Consider the following 18,592-nt stretch of genomic DNA (forward strand, 5'->3'; position numbering starts at 1 on the left):
CTTTTGCAATAATATTCATCACTGAGACGCACCACGTCAACAGCATTTAAAAAAAAAGTGGTAACAACTACAAAAGATGAGTCCATGTTAGACCCTAAGCTGATTCCTTTAAACAGCAGGAGCATCTTACTATGATTTTACCTCCAAGGCAGCAATTCCTCTTAATAGTATAGCTGTCACTCAAGCACTAAGACACGGTGGTTTAGGTCAGCACCTTAATTAGTGTAAGGATTCCAGCAAAGCAGGTGGGATTTGTACACAGCCTGAGATGTTCTACCTTGGAGCCGAAACTCAGGGTTTTACCGTTTTAAGGCAATTTTGTGAGGATATTTACATTTGTTTGCCACACAATCATTTGTCGCTTTGTGACATTTTGTACTTGTACACAGTGTATGTAAATGAGTGAGACTGGATATTTGTAATGGGACTAAAAATTGAAAGCGTGTTTGTCCTGTTTTTTGGGGCTCTGCATTTAGGATGGTGGCAAGGACACCCGGCGGGAGACGGTCTGGTAGAAGACCCCACGCAGCAGAGAGTTGTAGTCTGGGACACGGAAAAGGTGGCGCTGGGCGTAGGAAATGTCTTCCTGCCGCCCCCTGCTCACTAATATGCGCAGGTTGGCCTCGTTGACCTGGGTGCCAGCTGCGATGACAAAGAGCTCGATGTTCGCATCTGCCAGATCACGAACTCGCTTCTGCAGCACGGCCTCGGTGATACCCTGAGACCTGCCGTCGGAGAACAGCACCAGCTTCCTCCTGCCTCCTGATGCGTCACCACGCCCCGGTAAATTGGTGATGGCGAACTGCATGGCCTGTAACACGTCAGTGCCGTCATTCTGGAAGGCAGCTTCATTGATGCGACGAGACAGCAGCGTCAAGTTGGCCGTCAGGCCCTGCTCCATGCGGGCTGTACGGCTGTACTGGCCTGCTCCCACTCTGATGGTTATACCCCTCTTTTTCTCGGCTGTGAGGAAACGCTGAGCCAAACGGTTCAGAAAGTCCTTACTTGTCTCGAAGTTCTTCAGGCCCACGCTGGCCGAGCTGTCCATCATCATCAATATATCGGTGCTTTCAGAGAAAGAGACTGCAAGAAAAACACAACATGTTCAATCAACAGACAGATTACACCTGCTGCTGGCTGTGCGATGTAAATGATAAGAGCAAACATAAAAGTATAATGTAAAAGTACAGACTTACTGGAACATTTGTAGTCTGGGCATCTCTTCTCTGAATGAGAGAACAAGGGAAAAATGAGTGAGTCTGAAGCTGACACAAAGCTGTGAGGGTGTATACATTAATCTGTGCATTTGGAGCTGTGGTGTACCTTGACAGATTTTGGACACTATGTCCTGCAGGACACTGTCTTCTAGCAGCTGACCATAGTTTTCCAGGACCACAGGAAAGCCTGGCTTTTTGTCGTTCGTGCACACCATGGCTTGAAGCTGCTCCTTGTTGGGCTGCCGGCCATAGTAATCCTTCACTCCTATACCGCCCACCTGCAGAAGAGCCGAGAGGCTCGTTAATCATTATCATTATCTATTTATGTTATTGGTTAGCTGGTACAAGTGTCTGTCTTGTACTCACCAGGATGTCTTTACCACAGAGCACATCGAGGCGAGTCGTATCCCTGATAACATCAGAGCGTCCGTCAGTCAGAACCAGAACGACTTTGTTTTCCTGCCTCATGTCACTGATGGTGGTCCGCAGGGCAAATTCAAGGGCTTCGCCGGTGTACGTGGCCTCAGCCAGCCACTTCAAGTCTCTTACTTGCCTGCAGGAATACACACAAAGATATGAAAAATCAAACATTTTAACAGACAACATATGCCATTAGGAAACACATATATATGTTGTGTCATGTTAGCATATAAAGCTACACATATATTCCTACGCACATTTTGTATTTATTGTTTAGGTTTCAGTCTACACCCAGGCATTAATCACCGTTACTTTTTGCACTGGTTGGCCTAATATTTTTGTTTAGGTGATCCAGCAGCTCATTGAAAGGCGCTCAGCCACTAATTTCCCACATACATCAGTAATTTCTCATTAAATGTTGTAATTAAACTAAACAGGAGAGGTGCTGATTAATGTTTTTGTTTCTTTACTTTCACAGCACAAATCACAAAAAAAAAACAATGCTCTTGTTTTTTCTTGTCACAGAAATCGGCCGAGTCAGTCGGTGCACACGGATCATATTTTGGTGTTTTTATAGACTTTGGCTTGGAGTCAGATGAGGCCATTTCCGTCACAATTTTCAGGACTATTGAGCGTAGGATTAGGCATCTTAAAGGGACAGATCACCCCCAAAATAAAGTATATATATATTTTCCCTGCTCAAAGTGAACAAAAACCTTTGAAGTAGGTGATGAAGCCTTGATGCGGGCAGGTGTTTTGTAGCATGTCTGTGAACTCACTGTTTGAAGGAGGTGATGTCGCTGGTCAGTTTGACGGGCTCCTGAGCTTTTGATCCACTGTACTGGACTACACTGACAGTGGACTCATTCTTTGAAAACTGGGAAGAAAAACAGCACACGGTGACAGTGTGTTTTGGTGCCTGTGTGTCATGTGTTTTTTTTCTTCGTCTACGTTTCTGGGTCCCACCCATCCTGACTAATTACATCCACACTGGAAGCAGAGTCACTGGACGGACATTAAAGCACGGTCCAACAGAGCAAGACAAGATCTTTTTATTCAAACTTTCTATTTTAAGGTTCTCGAGGCAAACATTTCGTAACATCGCTGGAAAACAGCTTAAAGGCGATTTATGGTGTAATTTAAAATAAACAACACAATCCACAAAGGTCAAACATCTGTCATCCCATGGTGGTTAGGCAAGGGTGGAGGAATATGAAATACAGCCATGTCAAAAAAAAACAAAACAAAAACAAAACAATCTGGAAAAACTGAGGAAGATCGTTACCTTGAGGCGCTGGCCCTTCATCAGTCTGTCAATGACTGCGATGATAAAGTCTTTAGAAAGAGCAAAGTTGGAGGCACCAATACTCTCCGAGCTGTCCACGATGAATGCCAGGTCCAAAGGAGCACACTTACACTCTGAACGCAAACAAATTCATAAAGAATAAACATTACATGTGGTCGCAGAGCGAGAGCAAGAATTCAGATAATGACTCCGAACTCACCGTGACAAGCTGAGAGATGATCAGGGCGCGACAGAAAAAAAAGAAACAATGAAAAAGTTAATGAACAGCAAAGCCTTACATAACTTGCATGTTTGGAAAAACCGGGCACTGGGGTAAAAAGGGCAGCGTGTTTAATGCAAAGTACATGAGGTCTGATTAGTGTGAGTGTGTGGATGTTAGAAGAGGTTAACTCACAGCACAGCTTCATGATGATTTCCAGAATTTCACATTCCTGAGCAGAGAGGTGGAGTATACGTTACATCACAATATTTAACATGCAAACAAAACATCAACCCGGCTGTTTCAAGCTGCTCCAAAAGAAAAAAGAAAAGATGACAATGGTGATATTTTGCTTAGTCGCTGAGGTGAATGGCTCTAGCTTTATCCAGGAAATTGAATGTGTGGCTTTGGACCGAACGTACGGTATCAGTTTCGGATTCAAAACTTTAGCACAGCCTCGGGGGAGAATGTAAATGAGCGGCTAAAATAAAGGGCCAGGGTTCATATCAAATGGACTGACTCCATTTTTTTTATACTCACATCACTTCCTGCTGGTCCAGGAGGCCCAGGAGGTCCCTGAAGTCAGAGAGGGAGAGAAAGAGAGAATTAAAGCATGAAGAGAAGACAGGCAGGCAGACGAGAACGATCCCCCTGATAGATGTCTTTGTCTTTAAAAATGTGTCTGGTCTGACCTCCAGATGACAACGCTATCTGTAGAGGATTCTTTGTATTTTAACTGGAAATCAAAAATGGAGGGGGTGTTTGTTGTTTGGAAAATCATCACTCCTTAAACTGCAAACCAGATTCCCACAATCACTGAACCCACATCCACGCCCCTCAACATTTGTGTGCTATGTTTCTGCAACATTTGAATCCTCCAAAAGTTTTACTGCTGCCGCTTTTTGTTTTTTCGCCGGGCTGCAAGAAAACCATCTGTTTTCTTTTAACAGACATTAAACTCAGTTTAAGAGCATTCTTTTCTGTGACAAAGACGCCAGCAGAGCCCAAATGTGAGTGTGCACACACACACATTAGAGACAGCAAGAGAGAGAGAGAGTGAGAGCTGTTAATTGTAGAGGAGAGATACTGCCCTAAGAAAACATCATACAAAAATATGCAGGAGAGACACAAGCCAGAGGGAAAACAGACAGAAGAAGGAACAGGGAGGAAGAGGAGGAGGAGGAGAGACATAAAGTAGGTGAAGAGTGAAAGGGTAGAGTTTGGACTGAACATGCTTTTATACACAGCGTTATATTTAGATCGAGATTTTTTCTCCCATGATTCAGTGTCACAAGTGTTACATGCCAGCTGGTGAAACGATACAATATAGACTATGTTATCTGCATCACGTCATTAGCATGCGTGCAATCAAATGTGATGTTTGGCTATAAGGTGAAAAATGTAGGTTTAACAAAATAAATAAATGAATCCTGAAGCTACAGATGAATGTGAGAGCAGGTTGTTGCTGTGAGGGAAGTTTCTGCTTTGCAGCAGTGTCTCTCCAATATCTCAACTTGTGCATACATGCAAACAAACCAAAAGCGTACATGCACGGACACACACAGGCAACATAATGCTCATACTACAAGCTGGCACTCTTACCGGCTTGCCCTCAGGCCCTCTGTGACCTTTGGCCCCTTTGGAACCTTCAGGTCCTGGTTGTGTGTTCTGTAAAAATAGAAGATAAAGGAAAATTAACAGATGAGTTTGAAAACAAGTAAATAATTCATAAGTACTCATTCATTTTAACCTAGGAGGGAAAGAAGTGTTAGAGTTATACATGCAACTACTGTATGTGCTCTGCTGCTTTACATATCAAAAAAGCTTTCCATGACTGCAGGTAACATGTGCTGCTCTCTCATATTTTGGTCACACATACTTCATCCAAGGATTAAGTCTTTACTGACATCAGATCCACTATGGCCCATATAAAGGCTGTAGTACAGCTACATAAGGCTGTGTGTCGTTTTTTATTATTAGAATATGGCTCTGTGATAGACTACTGCAATAACCCTGGGGAGTCTATAATAATTGAGTGGGGTAGTAGTAGGGAAGATTTGATTATTTTACACATGAGGAAGTTCATGTAACTCCATAAATAGTTTGTGACAATGGAATTGGTGTTGTTAAATCTCCTCAGCATGAAATGGAAATTTAAAAACTATATATTTATGACATAATACATATACAGTGAGGACATACAGTAGAATATAGCATCAAACTCTGTCATCACATAGTACGGCCATGACCTTACAATACTAAATATTGTCAATGTGTCCATTCCATTGCGTCTGCTATAAATCCTACACCAAATCATAACTTAGACCAGGTCAGGCCCTCTGTGCCTGTCTGTCTGTCACTTTGGTGCAGCTGCAGAAGAGCAGAGCTAAAGCCTCTGCAGCAGCTGCACGCTGACCCGCGGCTGGTCGCTGTGAGATCACGGTCCACACTGCATTAAGTGTGGACAACAAAGAGCTTAACGCTGTAAATCAATTTGAAACAATTATCCAGCCTTTAATTTTTTTGTGGGCATTTTGGTTTTGAGGAAGAATGCAGGAAGCAGCAGAGACTCTCACAGATTGAGAGCAGACACCACACACTGAATAATGAGACAGCTTCCAAACACATGTGCACATTCAAGGGCGACTGGTCTTAAGGAAGAGGTTCATATTTGATAGAACTGCAATTACATTTGTCACAAGAATGCCAGTACAGAGAGAGTACAGAGAGGTAGACTGATGTTCCTAAAACCAAGTCTGCTCCATTCATTGCAACATTTGTACTTAGATGAACAATTGCTAGTCAAGCTGCCAGCTACTGAAATGAGAATGCTAGCAGACTAGCTACTTGCTAAGCAGGTCTGGAAAGAAACCAGCGATTTACCAGCATGCATGATGTCAGGGATGCTTTATCTGATACATTACAATCAAAATCATGTAATCTCTAATCTAAATTAACCCTTCAAATATGAATTTAAAGTCTCTGTGACTGATTTATGCTTCATTATTCTGATTCTGATTCCAATGAGTGAAATAAATACTTAGAAGAGTTTCAACATAACAGCCAGAAACAAAGGGGTAAAGGGTCAAAGTGGCTCTGTCACAGCAAATCATCTCTGCTCTTTGATCAGAGCTGGACTCAGACCAGAGGATCTGCAGCCCAACCATCTGACTGCAGCACACAGATATGGGAGAGCGACGAGGTAATGCCGACCACCTGGCTTTTAGCACACAGAAATGCATGTCAGCCTCAAATGGACACACACACACACACACATATATATATATGTACACACAATGCATGTGGTTCCAATCACTGCAGTCTAAACTTCAAACACTGTGATGTAATGAACATGGGGCACTTCATCCACAGTTACATACATCCTGACCTTGATGTGATGGCGTCATATTTGACGGTTTGCAGGAAGATGTCAGCGTTTGAATGTGTGTATATTTTCATTCCGCAGTGTGTCAGTTAAACTTTAAGATAGGTGGAAAGGTCAAAAGGCCTCAAACACACCCCTATCTGTGACCTCCTGTCCCTTCTGGCCAGACAAAGTGCAGGAAAACAAAGAATGTTATTAGACGCATCCCTGAGAATGTTTTCAGACTGTTTCTGCACAGTCCAAAATTGTGAACAGCAGCAGAGCATTAGAGGAAACAAAAAAGTGACTGTCTAGAGAAAAAAGAAATGGATGACTGCTATTTTGAGGACGAATGGAATTTTTTTCCATTGAGGGAAAATATGCATTGAATTATTATTTTTAATAAAGAGGGTAGTCATGGACTGTGCAGCAGCAGTAGGAAGTTTAGCACATTTTCTTTAATGCAGTTGTTCATCTTTTGGGGAAATATGCTCATTTAGTCTGTTGCAGAGAGCTGGATGAGGGCTGTACATTCAGCTTAGCTCAGCATAACTGGAAATAGGGAACAGTTAGCCAAAGCTAACAAAATACCAACCAGCAACTCAAAAGAACCCAACAGTACAAACAGCATGTTGAACAAGTTAATGGTTGGACTGTGTGCCAGCTTTAAAACACACAGTTCAACAGCTCAAACCGAAACTCTCTGCTTGTGTGAATTAAATGAGACATCGCTGGCTAATTTGTTAGCTTTAGAGATGAGAGTAGCTAAGTTCCAAAGAGACCCGAGCTCAAAGCTGGGGCTGGAATCAAACACAAAATGTGCAAATATCTTTCAATCAACCAGCAAATCAACCAACCGACAGAACAACCAATCAATCAATGCTCCCTTTATCTATAGGTTTGACACTGTGAATTTTTGGAATTGGGATACATTTATCGTACAGTTGAACTAATTAATTAAGTAATTAGGTTAAAGTTTGAATCATCTCCACTTGCAAAGATAAAAAGTGGACATTTTGACTGTCTATCCACCAAATTAAGATTCCTAGTTCAGTGTGTGTGTGTGTGTGCATGTGCGTGTGTCTTCTAATCTGATTCGATTAACTTGTGCAAAGCAGTAGGGAGATGGGGAGATGTGCTAAAACACAAAATAAGTTAAGAGCAGTCTTTGTTCACAGAGACTCAATTCCATGTTTTATGTTTGCCTTAAACACAGCTGTAGATTCAGAGTAGTTACAAGCGGTTATGAGATGTTTCCTTTATGACTGCTGTCACTTCTCAAGGACGAACAAAAAAAAAACGTTAACAAAGTAAACACTGGCGTGACTAAGTGATTTGCTGTGTACTGAATATAATCCTGCTCTGTGGAGCAGAACCACAACGTCTGGATGAAAGGTAAACTGATCTGGCGCAGTAAATCCGAAAGCTTACAGAGTGTGACTGCTCGTGAAGAACGGGGCTCTGAAGCCCGGATGGGAAGAAAGTGCAGAAATGTTTGGGTCTAGAAACACAAACCTCGGAAATGCAATGATTTTAATGTAAACACGGCCGAGAGGTCAAGTGTTAAAAATTGTACGCTCTCGGATGATCACACACACATGCACATTCCCTCACACACACACACACACACCAGAAAAGTAAAGCAGTCCCCGTATACTCTCTGTTCATTTCCTGGTATCCTTGACAACGACATACACACAGCTGCATCAGCTCAGAAACTTCTTTTCCAATGAGACGCGGGTACACACACACACACACACAAACTGTGTTCAAAAAAGCATTTCCAGCTGCAGAACAGGAGGCGAGTGTGGGAGCAAGATGGATGGGCAGAAAGTGTTTTCACAAGAATAATTTAGAAAGACCAAATGAAAGACAGAACTTAGTGTATAAAATACATAATTATACAAATTGTTCTAAGTGTAAGAGAGAGACCAATAAGAAATATGTCAATGTGTCCATAATATGAGACATGTGACTCACATCCTGTCTCCCCTCTCTGCCAGGGAGGGGATTAAGGAAAGATAAAATGAGATCAACAGAGAGTAGCAGCTCCAAAAAGGAAATAATTCAGTAGTGGACTCACATCGGGGCCTGGATCTCCGGGGTCTCCATCATCTCCTTTAGGTCCAGGAGTTCCCTTGCCACCCTTGGGGTTACACAGGAAAAGTCAGAGGTCAAAAGGGAAAATTAGCATGACAATTAATATTTGCCAGCACTTCAAACACAGGTATCCACATTCTGAGTAAAAGCAAATGTAAATCCTAATTTTTAATCATAATATGATAATAAATAAGTCCAGTAATCCAAAGATAACCTACCGGCTCACCAGAGTCTCCACGGGACCCAGGGTTACCCTAAAAATCACACAAATATTCAGTGTTCACACACTTACAGAGATTAAAGTGCACCATATCTAACTACCTGAACCACACACCTGGAATCCAGGACAGCCGATGGTGCCATTTCCCGGGGCTCCATCTTCCCCCTTGAATAAAGAAAGACACACTTACACATGCATCTGGATGCACACACAAACCTCATGGCAGGGTTTATGATGGATGGCACACATCTGTGTCCCCTCCAGCCCCCCCATTCTCTCTCTCTCTCTGACTTACCCTCTCCCCCATCGGGCCTCGGTCTCCCGGAGCTCCTTTGATTCCTCTCGGTCCTTTTGGTCCCTGAGAGACAAAGAGAACAATAAGATTAGAAGCATATGAAAAGTACCATACTTTTGTTGAAAACATATGGATGTTGTTAACAGACACTGTGTATGGGAACAAACAAGAACAAGTGTGGATGTGTGAAACATCATTACAATTAATTCATAATAACATTTAACCCTTTATAGTAAAGTCGTATTTACCTAATTTACCCCTGAAAAACATCCTAAAATACAGTCGCTGACATGACAAACAATGCTTTTATCTCAAGAGTAGATAAGGCCTGGTGCCTGGTGTGTAGCTGTCAGTAACTTTAACCTGTCTCAGGTCCTGGAATGTAGATTCCCTGCTGTGATAATGGATGTCCACTAACCTTCAATGTTTTGTAGAAGACAGACAAGATTAATGATAACAGCTTTTAGACTGCAGTTGATGCAGTAAACTTTGCTGGAACTAACTCAGTAGGGCTACAGTGCCAAGGTTGTGATCTGAAAAGCTTTCTAAATATTTCTGTGTAACGCAGTAAAAGTAATCAACCCCCATTTCAAGTGAGATAACGATCAGATTATATCATCCTGTGTGTGTGTGTGTGTGTGTGTGTGTGTGTATGTTGGACTCACTTCTGGTCCAGGTGGGCCTTCATCGCCTCTGTAGCCGGGAGCCCCAGCCCTGCCAGGATCACCCTGGAAAACAACAACACTGTTAATGAGCTGTTAAAACACTTAAAACACATGTGACAAAACCTGTGTTAAAACACAAGACAGCTGTTATGACATACAAATACTGTTCATATGTTCTGTGAAATGAGCAACTCTGAAACTCTGGAAATATTGCATTTACAGTAGTTTACATTTAGGCCTATACTAAAGAATATCCTTAATGTCAAAGCATTGATTGCAGAGGTGATGTTTTTTTGTTGTTCCTCCTAGCTTGGCACAAACACTGGAAGAAGCATCCAAAAAGCATCAACATGCTGCAGCACAGAAAGAGCTTTTTATTGAGCGCTATTCCCTCATCAACAGCAGCCAGGTGCAGCTGTTACATGTATTTAAACTGCTGAAATGGAACATGCAGCCTGGTTGTATATATTAAAAAAAATAAAGTCGGAGCCATTCTGTGCAGCTGCTAGCTTGCATGATAAGAACATTAAAAAAAGATACTACAGTGCTAATGCATTACAGTTAAGTGTGGTGTTCATGTACAGTAATAGTGTGTAATAAGGCTGGTACCAGTGTAATGAGTGCATGTGAGGAGGTAGAGCCAGCATGTCAGTTATTCCATGTTTTCTGTACTTTTCAGTTTTTCTGCATTCACTGAGCTCTGATGAGGAAAGGAGGCAGAGCACAAAAGAGCCATTGAAAGGTCTGACATCACAGAGGTTACCACAGTTAACGCTTGTAGCGTATTATTATTATTACTACACTGCCTGGTGCCTTATTAAGAAAAACCATACTGAGGCTTTGGCTCGAGCAGACGGACAGAAGAACTGAGTCAGAGGGGAAAGAGTGAGTGTTGATGTTCCCAGGAGGAGTCGAACACTGAAAAACGGGAGAGGGGAGATGGAGCATGGAGGAGTGGGCAGCACTCTGGGGCAGCAGCCAGTTTTGCCTCTGTTTAAGCTTTGACATGAAATATGGATGCAGAATGGATCACACAAAGAAGCTCCCTCTGCAGTTGGAAAATAATAGGTAGTGCCAGAGAGAAGAGTGGGTGGTTCATATTTGAAGCTGTGCCACCTCTTGAAGCAGGCTAACAACAGAGTGTGGACAGCTGCTCATTCTGTTTGAGTGTGTGTGTGTGTGTGTGTGTGTGTGTGTACTTACGGGGTCTCCGTTGGGGCCAGTTGGGCCCTCCCTTCCCTGCTCTCCACGGGGTCCTGGCTCTCCCTTGTAAAGATGAGAACAAATATATATATATATATAGTGTGTAATAATAGACAAGTAAACTGCACAAAGCCAAGTTTGAAAGTTTTTTCATGGAGGTCAGTGCAGTTGCAGTTTGCTCATTTCCCATGAATTTCTGAGGAAGAGATGCTGAAATGAGGCTGCTCTGAGGGATTCCTCCTCCTCCTCCTCCTCCTCCTCTTTCTCATCACTTACCACATCACCTCGTGGACCTCTGTTTCCACGGGAACCCTGCTCCCCCTTCTCTCCCGGTTGTCCCTACAAGTGATTTCAAAGATGTTAACATAAGAACATCTCTCTCACACAAACACACTAACTTTAAGTAAATATTAGTAGATGTTTACTTTGTCACCACGAGGTCCATCATTTCCAGTGGAACCCTGAAACACACAGCACACAGTTAGAAGATCTATTAAAGGTCATGCACTTTGTATTTGTATTGTCATCCAGAGGTTGCATCTCTTACATCATCACCACGCTCTCCTTTGTCTCCGTCAGGTCCACGAGGGCCCCGATCACCCTGCCACAACAGACAATTAAACGCATGTAACAGTTCCTGCTCTGTCTATTGTTGTTGTCTTTCTGTGTTGCTCCTTGCGCTGACCTACCTGAATTCCCAGTGGACCATCGTTTCCGGGGCGTCCCGGTCCACCATCTTTTCCAGGATCTCCCTAAAATCCAAACATCCAAAATCTTATAACAAAGACCACCAAAAGCCCGTCTTAGGATCTTCATCTTCATACATCTTTCTAACTTACTTTGTCTCCTTTCTGTCCATAAGAACCAGGGTCTCCCTTTGGTCCAACATCTCCCTGCTGGCCCTGGAAACATGCATCACAGAAAAAGAGTTTCAGCACATGAACACTAACACTGAAGCCACAACACTCAATCTTGGAGGCCGCTGTACTTGTAAGCCCATGTATGTAGTGAGTGTGTGTTTGTTTACAGTACGACTATATGGTTTCATGTAAACAGTCTGACAGCAGAGAATGTAAACGGTGCCGTGATTGAAGAGCCAAGGGCCTCGGCCTGCTTTCCCTCCAGGGGGCGTGATGTCGGTCAGGGCCGCTGCCAGAGCGACATTCTTAATCACACAACACGCGTGTAAACAAAGCCTCAGACTCAGGATATGGACATGGCCTGTCTGAATGCGTATTTGTTTAGTGGGCAAAATAGAAAGTGTGTCTCAAAACCATACCTGATGTCAGTGTCTAGGGTTGTCAACATCTAAAGATTGAGATTCAAACCATAAACAACTCACATCGGATCCAGGAGACCCTTTACAGCCGGGAAGCCCAGGGTAACCGGCTTCACCCTAATAAGAAGAAGCACAGAAACATATTTATTGACACATTTATCAAATGAGTAGGAGACAGACAGCGGTGCTCTAGTGTTTGTCCTGCCCGCACCTTGCGTCCATCAGCTCCATCCCTGCCTCTGAGTCCTTTGTCGCCCTGACAAGGAGTAAAGCAGAGAGTTCAATGAGTGAAAGAGGACAAAATAATACAAGAATAAATGCCTTCAATAGGTCACTTGCAACTCACCTTGAATCCTTTGTGTCCTCTGTCACCCTGCAGAAAAACAACATGTGCCATCAGTAGTGAATTCTACAGTAGTGAACAAAGGAGTGAATTTGTGAATCTGATAATACCTTGTCTCCTCTGATACCACGGTCTCCCTGGTAGGAGAAACACACACACAGCATTACTATCATGTAATGCAGCATGATGGTCAGTGACACAGTGATACACAATATATGGACAACCTGTATAACACAAATAATATGGCTACTCCTTAAAAAGGTGGATGACCTTGTCTCAGGTTTGTTCAGACTTCTTTAAAGCTTCAGGTCTCCCTGCTGATGATGAAGCCTTTCATGTTAAATTGAATTAAGAGTTGAGTGCTCCCTACCTTCATTCCACTGTAACCAACAGGACCAGGATCACCAGGGCTGCCCTGTAACAAAACAACACAGAGATGTCAGATCATCTGAAAAAGCAGGGTCATCATGCATGCTAGTGGGATGGAGAAAGTGGATGCACCTACAATTTCACCAGTATCTCCTTTCTCTCCTGGCATCCCTGGTCTTCCTGTCTCTCCCTGTAGAGAGAGGGAGACATCGGACACAAGTTCAGAATTTGAACACTTGAGAATTTTTAATCTTTTCATTTCTTTACACTTGACGTCCTACCTTTCCACCGGGGTCTCCATCTGGTCCTTTGGGCCCACCCGGAGCCTGCAGACGGGACAGAAAACTTCATTCAAAAAACAAAGCCCGAAGCGCATTCATGTTGGAAAGATAAAAACAAACGAGTACTTACAGTGCATTCAAAGGAGCAGCACTGCAAATAGAGAAAGAACATGTTGAAGTAAGAAAAACGTCTCTGTATCTGTATATGTTTGACTATTTGTACTTAAATACAGTCATTTTCAGTGTCCTCTCCTGAGTGACCCCTCCTTGTTTCCTGAGTTGGTGAGAGTTTAGCAGAGTTTACATGTCAGCTGGGAGGGCCGCTAACAAAACTGAGTCAGCAGCTGAGAAAGAACAAGCTGGAGGTAATAACCTAAACTCTATCAAATCTTATTCCAAACAACACAGCTGCTTCATATTTGAAGTGTATAAAAAGAATGTTCAGTGGATAAACTGGGTTTACAAACATGTTTTAAGTAGTGACATCCAGCTAGTATACAAGAATCTGCCTTATCAGCACACCTATCATAAACAAATGTGTTGGGGGAATGTTTCATTAAAACATAAAAAACATACTCAATCCATCAGTTTCTGAAAAACACACACGTACCACATCCTTCGTCTCATTGTTCTGAAAAGAAAGGAAATAAAACACAGGTTAGGTTTATATTAGAATGTGTCATGTGTCATGCGACAATGTGTGATGAGGGGAGGGAGAGGAGAGGAGAGTGGAGGGGAGTATACCTACAATCATGTTAATGATGGTTTTAATTGTTTCCTGTGGTTTGCCGCTCTGGAAACCCCCTGTAGCAGTGAAGTTCTGCCTGTAGTTGTAGTCTGTGGCGATGATTGACAGCCTGGTGTCCTGGTAAAACAGACAACACAAACATCTTTATCAACAAGCCTTTAAAGAAAAGGTGATCCTGCCAGTGACATTTTCTGACTTTAATTATTCAAGAAATGCACAAAAAAACCATAAATGCAAGTTGTAGAGGTGTGTGTGGCCCACAGGGTGTCTACAGGTTTGTGCACACATAATGTTTCTGTATGTAAACTGTAAGCAGTTTTACTCTTTGGAAGTAAGGATGCTTTATAAAAGTAAAGACACATCACTTCACTCTGCTTCGCCTCTTTATATCCTTCCTGTATTTACCTTACTTACCTTACTTACCTTACTCTGTTCCCTTTATCAGAAGTCACTTTATCCCATTTACCTTTCTTCATTTATATGCTTTACTATCTCTTAGCATTATCCAACCACTATCTGATACCCGCTTTGTCCTGCAGTGCAGGGTCATGGGGGGCTGGAGCCTATCCCAGCTATCTATGGGTGATTGCCACCCTGGACAGGTCACCAGTCCATCGCAGGGCAACATGCAGACAAACAACCATTCGCAGTCACTCTCTAACATTATTAACTTAATTTGTTCACCTTTAACTTCACTTCACCGCAGCCAGCACTGAACTAATAACACTGCTGTCAGTTGGTCAATATGTTTTCGGTACAGTGCGTCAGCAGAGCTTCACATACACACAGACACCTTGTTCAGGTCTTTAAAAAAAGCGTCTGGTTGCTTGGACTAAATATGCTATCTGTTCACAAAACAATGCATCCTTAGCAGAAGCTAATATGGCATCAGTGCAGACGTAACCTGAGTCAATGAGATTGTGTGGGTATCCCCTGACTAAATGTTTTATTTACACTTGGGTTACATGCGAGGACATTCTGGCATGGAATTAAAAATGTGTGTGTCTGTGTGTTGTACCTCCTGGTCAGGTGTGATGGCAACAGCAAATACTTTGACCCCATGTGACCTGGCCTCACTGGCAGCCTCATGCACACCTCCACATGGCTCTTTGTAACCAGTAATAGGATGGCCATCAGTCACAACCACGATGTACTTATTTTCATGGTAGTGGGAGCCCCTGCAGATAAAACACAGTCAGTGATAATAGTGCAGCCGTCTTTAGTTTAAAATGCATGTGTGTATGTGTTATCATTACCCAACAAGCAGTTCAGCGAGGCCTCTCCTGATTGCACAGTCAGTATATGTGCCCTTGCCGATGTATTTGATGCGATTGATCGCATTTTTCAGGTCCTGGCGTTGAGTAGCCATGTCACTCAGCTCTCGCACAAGGATGACTTCGTCACTGTAGTGCAGTGCCCCTGAGTTCCATGTCAGGATGCGGTCACATCGGTGGGTCCTGGGGAAGCAGTACAGAGAGTTTTACTGTGTCATACCGTAATGCATTACAGAGGTCAGTAACACCTACTGTGCAGATGCTTATTAGCCCAAAGTACGGTATTCACCTCAGGATGCAGCCGCCATCAGTGGTTGGGTTGTGTGCTGCAGTGCACCACCAAACCAACACTGATGTCACAGCTTTCTGGAGTTGAAGTATATATGAAGCCTATCTTCCATTCAATACATTTGTAATTAAAAACCTGAACACTGTGGAACTCAACTCAAACTTAACCTTTTACTCCACCGCTTTCCCAATATACAAGTGACTCTGTGTCAAACTGTCATTGTCTTGTCATCAAAAAAATAAATGTATGACAGCTAGCTTGTGAGGATGGAAGCATCCTATCTGATAATCTTTTACCAGCAAATATCTGAATCCCAAAGTTTAAAATCAAATACCTGATTAATCAAATGAAACAGTTGTATCTATCTCTGATAGCCATGGGCCACTGTCCTCAAATATATAACCATACAAACGTTTGTGTGTGTGGTTCTTACATGTCCCGGAGTTCATCTATGAAAGCGTTGGTGAATTCTTTGATCTGGTTAATATAAAAGTCGGGAGGGCTCTGTCGAAGGGCGACACTCTCAGATGTATCCAGTACAAAGAAAAGGTCAACGGGGCATTCTGATCACAAAGTAAGCAAACAAAGATGGCTGTCACAAAGATGGAAACACACCAAGAAAAAAACATCAAAAGACCACCAAAAATGAACAAATCATGGAGCCGCTATTCTATATAAATGTAATCCACTTAAGACTTATGGTTTCCATGCAGGTGACATCAGCACTAGTGTCATCACTGAAGGCCTAAAGGCTCCTTGGATCATCAAACATGGGCCCTTCAAGGCTGTCTGCAGAGTCACCTGTACTGTGACCTCTAGGAACTGGCCTGAAACTGCCATCTGCTTTGGTTCCTCACAATTAGTCAGATGCAGTCTACAGGCCCAGCATGACAACCATGGCACCAAACAAGGGCCTGGCCAAGGTGTGCAAGGATCCAGTAAGCATGTTCACTTCAAAATTCCTTTACATCACTACTGCTGATCTGCACAGTCCCCATGTGAATATGCATGAAACAAAACAAAAAACTGCTTTTCACCAGATACGCTTTCACATATTGAGTTTTCATGTTGCATGGAGCCATAACAATATTACATTACATATAAACAGATAATGTTAGAGCATTGTCTTGGAAAGTATACAGCATATTTTCATGAGACTCACCTCTTATTTTGAGTCCTTGGTCCAGCATTTGCGCCCCAGCCAGGAAAACGCAAAGCAGCCCGAGGAGACTTCTAAACGTCCCCATGATTCAGCTAGAAAACAAAAAACTTAAAAACTGCAAACCATGGGAGACCCCAATCCCCCTGAAAACACACACACCGAACCTCTCCAAGCCCCTAACCCGGTACCTCTATGCGGATTGGGTATAGTTTAGGTGTTCCAGCGCTCCGCCGCAGTTTGTCCGAGGCGAGGCGAGACCCAGTGCGCGCAAAGGAGGATCCGAGCGCACGGTGAGGAGGGAGGAGAAGAAGAAGAAGAAGGAGGAGGAGGAGGAGTTCACACGCTCTCTCTGAGCGGCTGATGTGCAGTATTATACCAGACCAAAGGTTTACACAAAATTCACGATATGCGCGTTTCCTTAAAAGGGGGTTGCAGCAGGGACGTGATGCATAAACAGGAATAAACAATAACCTCCAGCATAAACAATAAACGGCGCAGATTGCCTTTTATAGCGTTTGCAACCAAATACAAGCTGCAGCTGGGCAGGTCTCGATGGTTTCACAGTGTTTATAAGAAGAAAACTTTTTCTCTCTTTTCTTCACTCTTACAGATACAACTCCTCAACAACTCCAAACTGAGATCCTGAATAGATGCAGTAACTTCATCAGGCTTAATGAAAAGCAGCTGACGCACATCTTGGAAGCATTTTACATCTCTGTTCTCAAAAAATCTCTCCTTTCTCTGGAAGATGGGGTGGGTGGAGTAATACATCTGGTTCACTTTTACATCCAGACCTGACTTGAACATAAAAGCATGAAAGGGCGAGGGACTTGTGAGGTGGGGGCTCCTTACTTCTATTCCAAAGGATGCAGGAAGATCCACAGTGCCACCTAGTGGTCCATGTGGGATGCCTCGTTACTTTAGAAAGAGCTACGGGGGTGCAGTTAAAGCAGAAGCGTAGGCGTGTTCATCTGGCAAGGTGTTGATGGGGGTGGATGTTGCATTAGTTTGCTGTGGACATGCACATGTGTGTGTGTGTGTGTGTGTGTGTGTGTGGGGAAGGCCTGGAGTCAGATTTTCCACTGAGATCATGGTTGTCAGGGAGGGAAGGAAAGGAAAGAAGGGAGAAGAGGAGGGATAAGGAAGAAAGGAGGGGGACATCTGGTAATGATCTGTATTTATTAGCAGGCTCTCATAGTAAATCTATTGGATTTCTGGCAGCTGTGGGGCTTTGTACGAATTCTGATGCATGCATTTTGAAATGTCTCAATACCAGCCTTCATCAGGAACACATTAGTGTATACGATTCCTGAGGAATGCATTAGCAAAGCACTCACATTCAGTTTTCTTGGGGAAGAAAGGCACCGTCCTTTTACAGCACTGAAGCTGACAGGTGAGGCCTAAAATCACTACAGAGAGTATAAGTCATTACATGGTCAAGATGACGTTTTAAATGCAAAGACACATACTTCCCAAAGAGGAGAGGCTCTGTAAAATGTCACAGCAACAGCCTAGCCGAGTTTCCACAGAGGAAAAGATTAGTAGCATTTCTGAGTCAGAGCGCAGCCAGCGTCTCCAGTCTGCAGATAACATCTTGCAACATTTAGCAGCACCACCACATTCATCTCCTGTGGTTGTACATCCCTGTGAACGCAAGCGAGATGTTTTAGAAAAATAACTCAAAAGTTGCTACGGATAAATGAAATGAAACTAAACACAGAACATAGGAGCAACTGAGGGTAAAAAAACAACCTCTCTTCCAGTGAAAACTGGAACAGATGGAAGAGTTTAACCACAATTTAACGTCCAGCTCAACACACACAGAGAACAAATCTAACCTTATTAGTTGACTAAACTA

The 18,592-nt window shown here is 43.1% G+C and overlaps 1 protein-coding gene across 1 annotated transcript; it reads right to left on the reverse strand.

Annotated features, from left to right (window-relative positions):
* Nucleotides 1-126: 126 nt before the first annotated feature.
* Nucleotides 127-17,384, reverse strand: col6a1 (collagen, type VI, alpha 1). The gene is made up of 35 exons (XM_028428361.1): nt 16,735-17,384; nt 16,006-16,135; nt 15,266-15,466; nt 15,028-15,187; nt 14,010-14,126; nt 13,872-13,892; nt 13,392-13,412; nt 13,262-13,306; nt 13,117-13,170; nt 12,982-13,026; nt 12,722-12,748; nt 12,615-12,641; nt 12,480-12,524; nt 12,332-12,385; nt 11,829-11,891; nt 11,679-11,741; nt 11,537-11,590; nt 11,415-11,450; nt 11,266-11,328; nt 10,990-11,052; nt 9,787-9,849; nt 9,122-9,184; nt 8,941-8,991; nt 8,825-8,860; nt 8,590-8,652; nt 4,745-4,810; nt 3,683-3,718; nt 3,338-3,374; nt 3,143-3,151; nt 2,923-3,056; nt 2,417-2,514; nt 1,584-1,770; nt 1,324-1,495; nt 1,197-1,226; nt 127-1,083 (listed from the first exon to the last, which is right to left on the reverse strand). Exons 1-35 carry the CDS (start codon nt 16,817-16,819, stop codon nt 473-475), a joined length of 3,030 nt encoding a protein of 1,009 aa, XP_028284162.1. The 5' UTR covers nt 16,820-17,384; the 3' UTR covers nt 127-472.
* Between the last annotated feature and the right edge of the window lie 1,208 nt (nt 17,385-18,592).

Source organism: Parambassis ranga, chromosome 17 (assembly GCF_900634625.1).
Source record: "Parambassis ranga chromosome 17, fParRan2.1, whole genome shotgun sequence".
Classification (NCBI taxonomy): domain Eukaryota; kingdom Metazoa; phylum Chordata; class Actinopteri; family Ambassidae; genus Parambassis; species Parambassis ranga.

What these genes read in the sequence shown, in the direction of transcription:
- col6a1 (XM_028428361.1), bottom strand. Translation starts at nt 16,819, where the DNA reads ATGGGGACGTTTAGAAGTCTCCTCGGGCTGCTTTGCGTTTTCCTGGCT. An exon ending in CCAAGGACTCAAAATAAGAG is followed by an intron (nt 16,136 to 16,734) that starts GTGAGTCTCATG and finishes CTTTGTGATCAG; the next exon opens with AATGCCCCGTTGACCTTTTC. An exon ending in ATGGAGCTGATGGACGCAAG is followed by an intron (nt 12,386 to 12,479) that starts GTGCGGGCAGGA and finishes TCTTCTTATTAG; the next exon opens with GGTGAAGCCGGTTACCCTGG.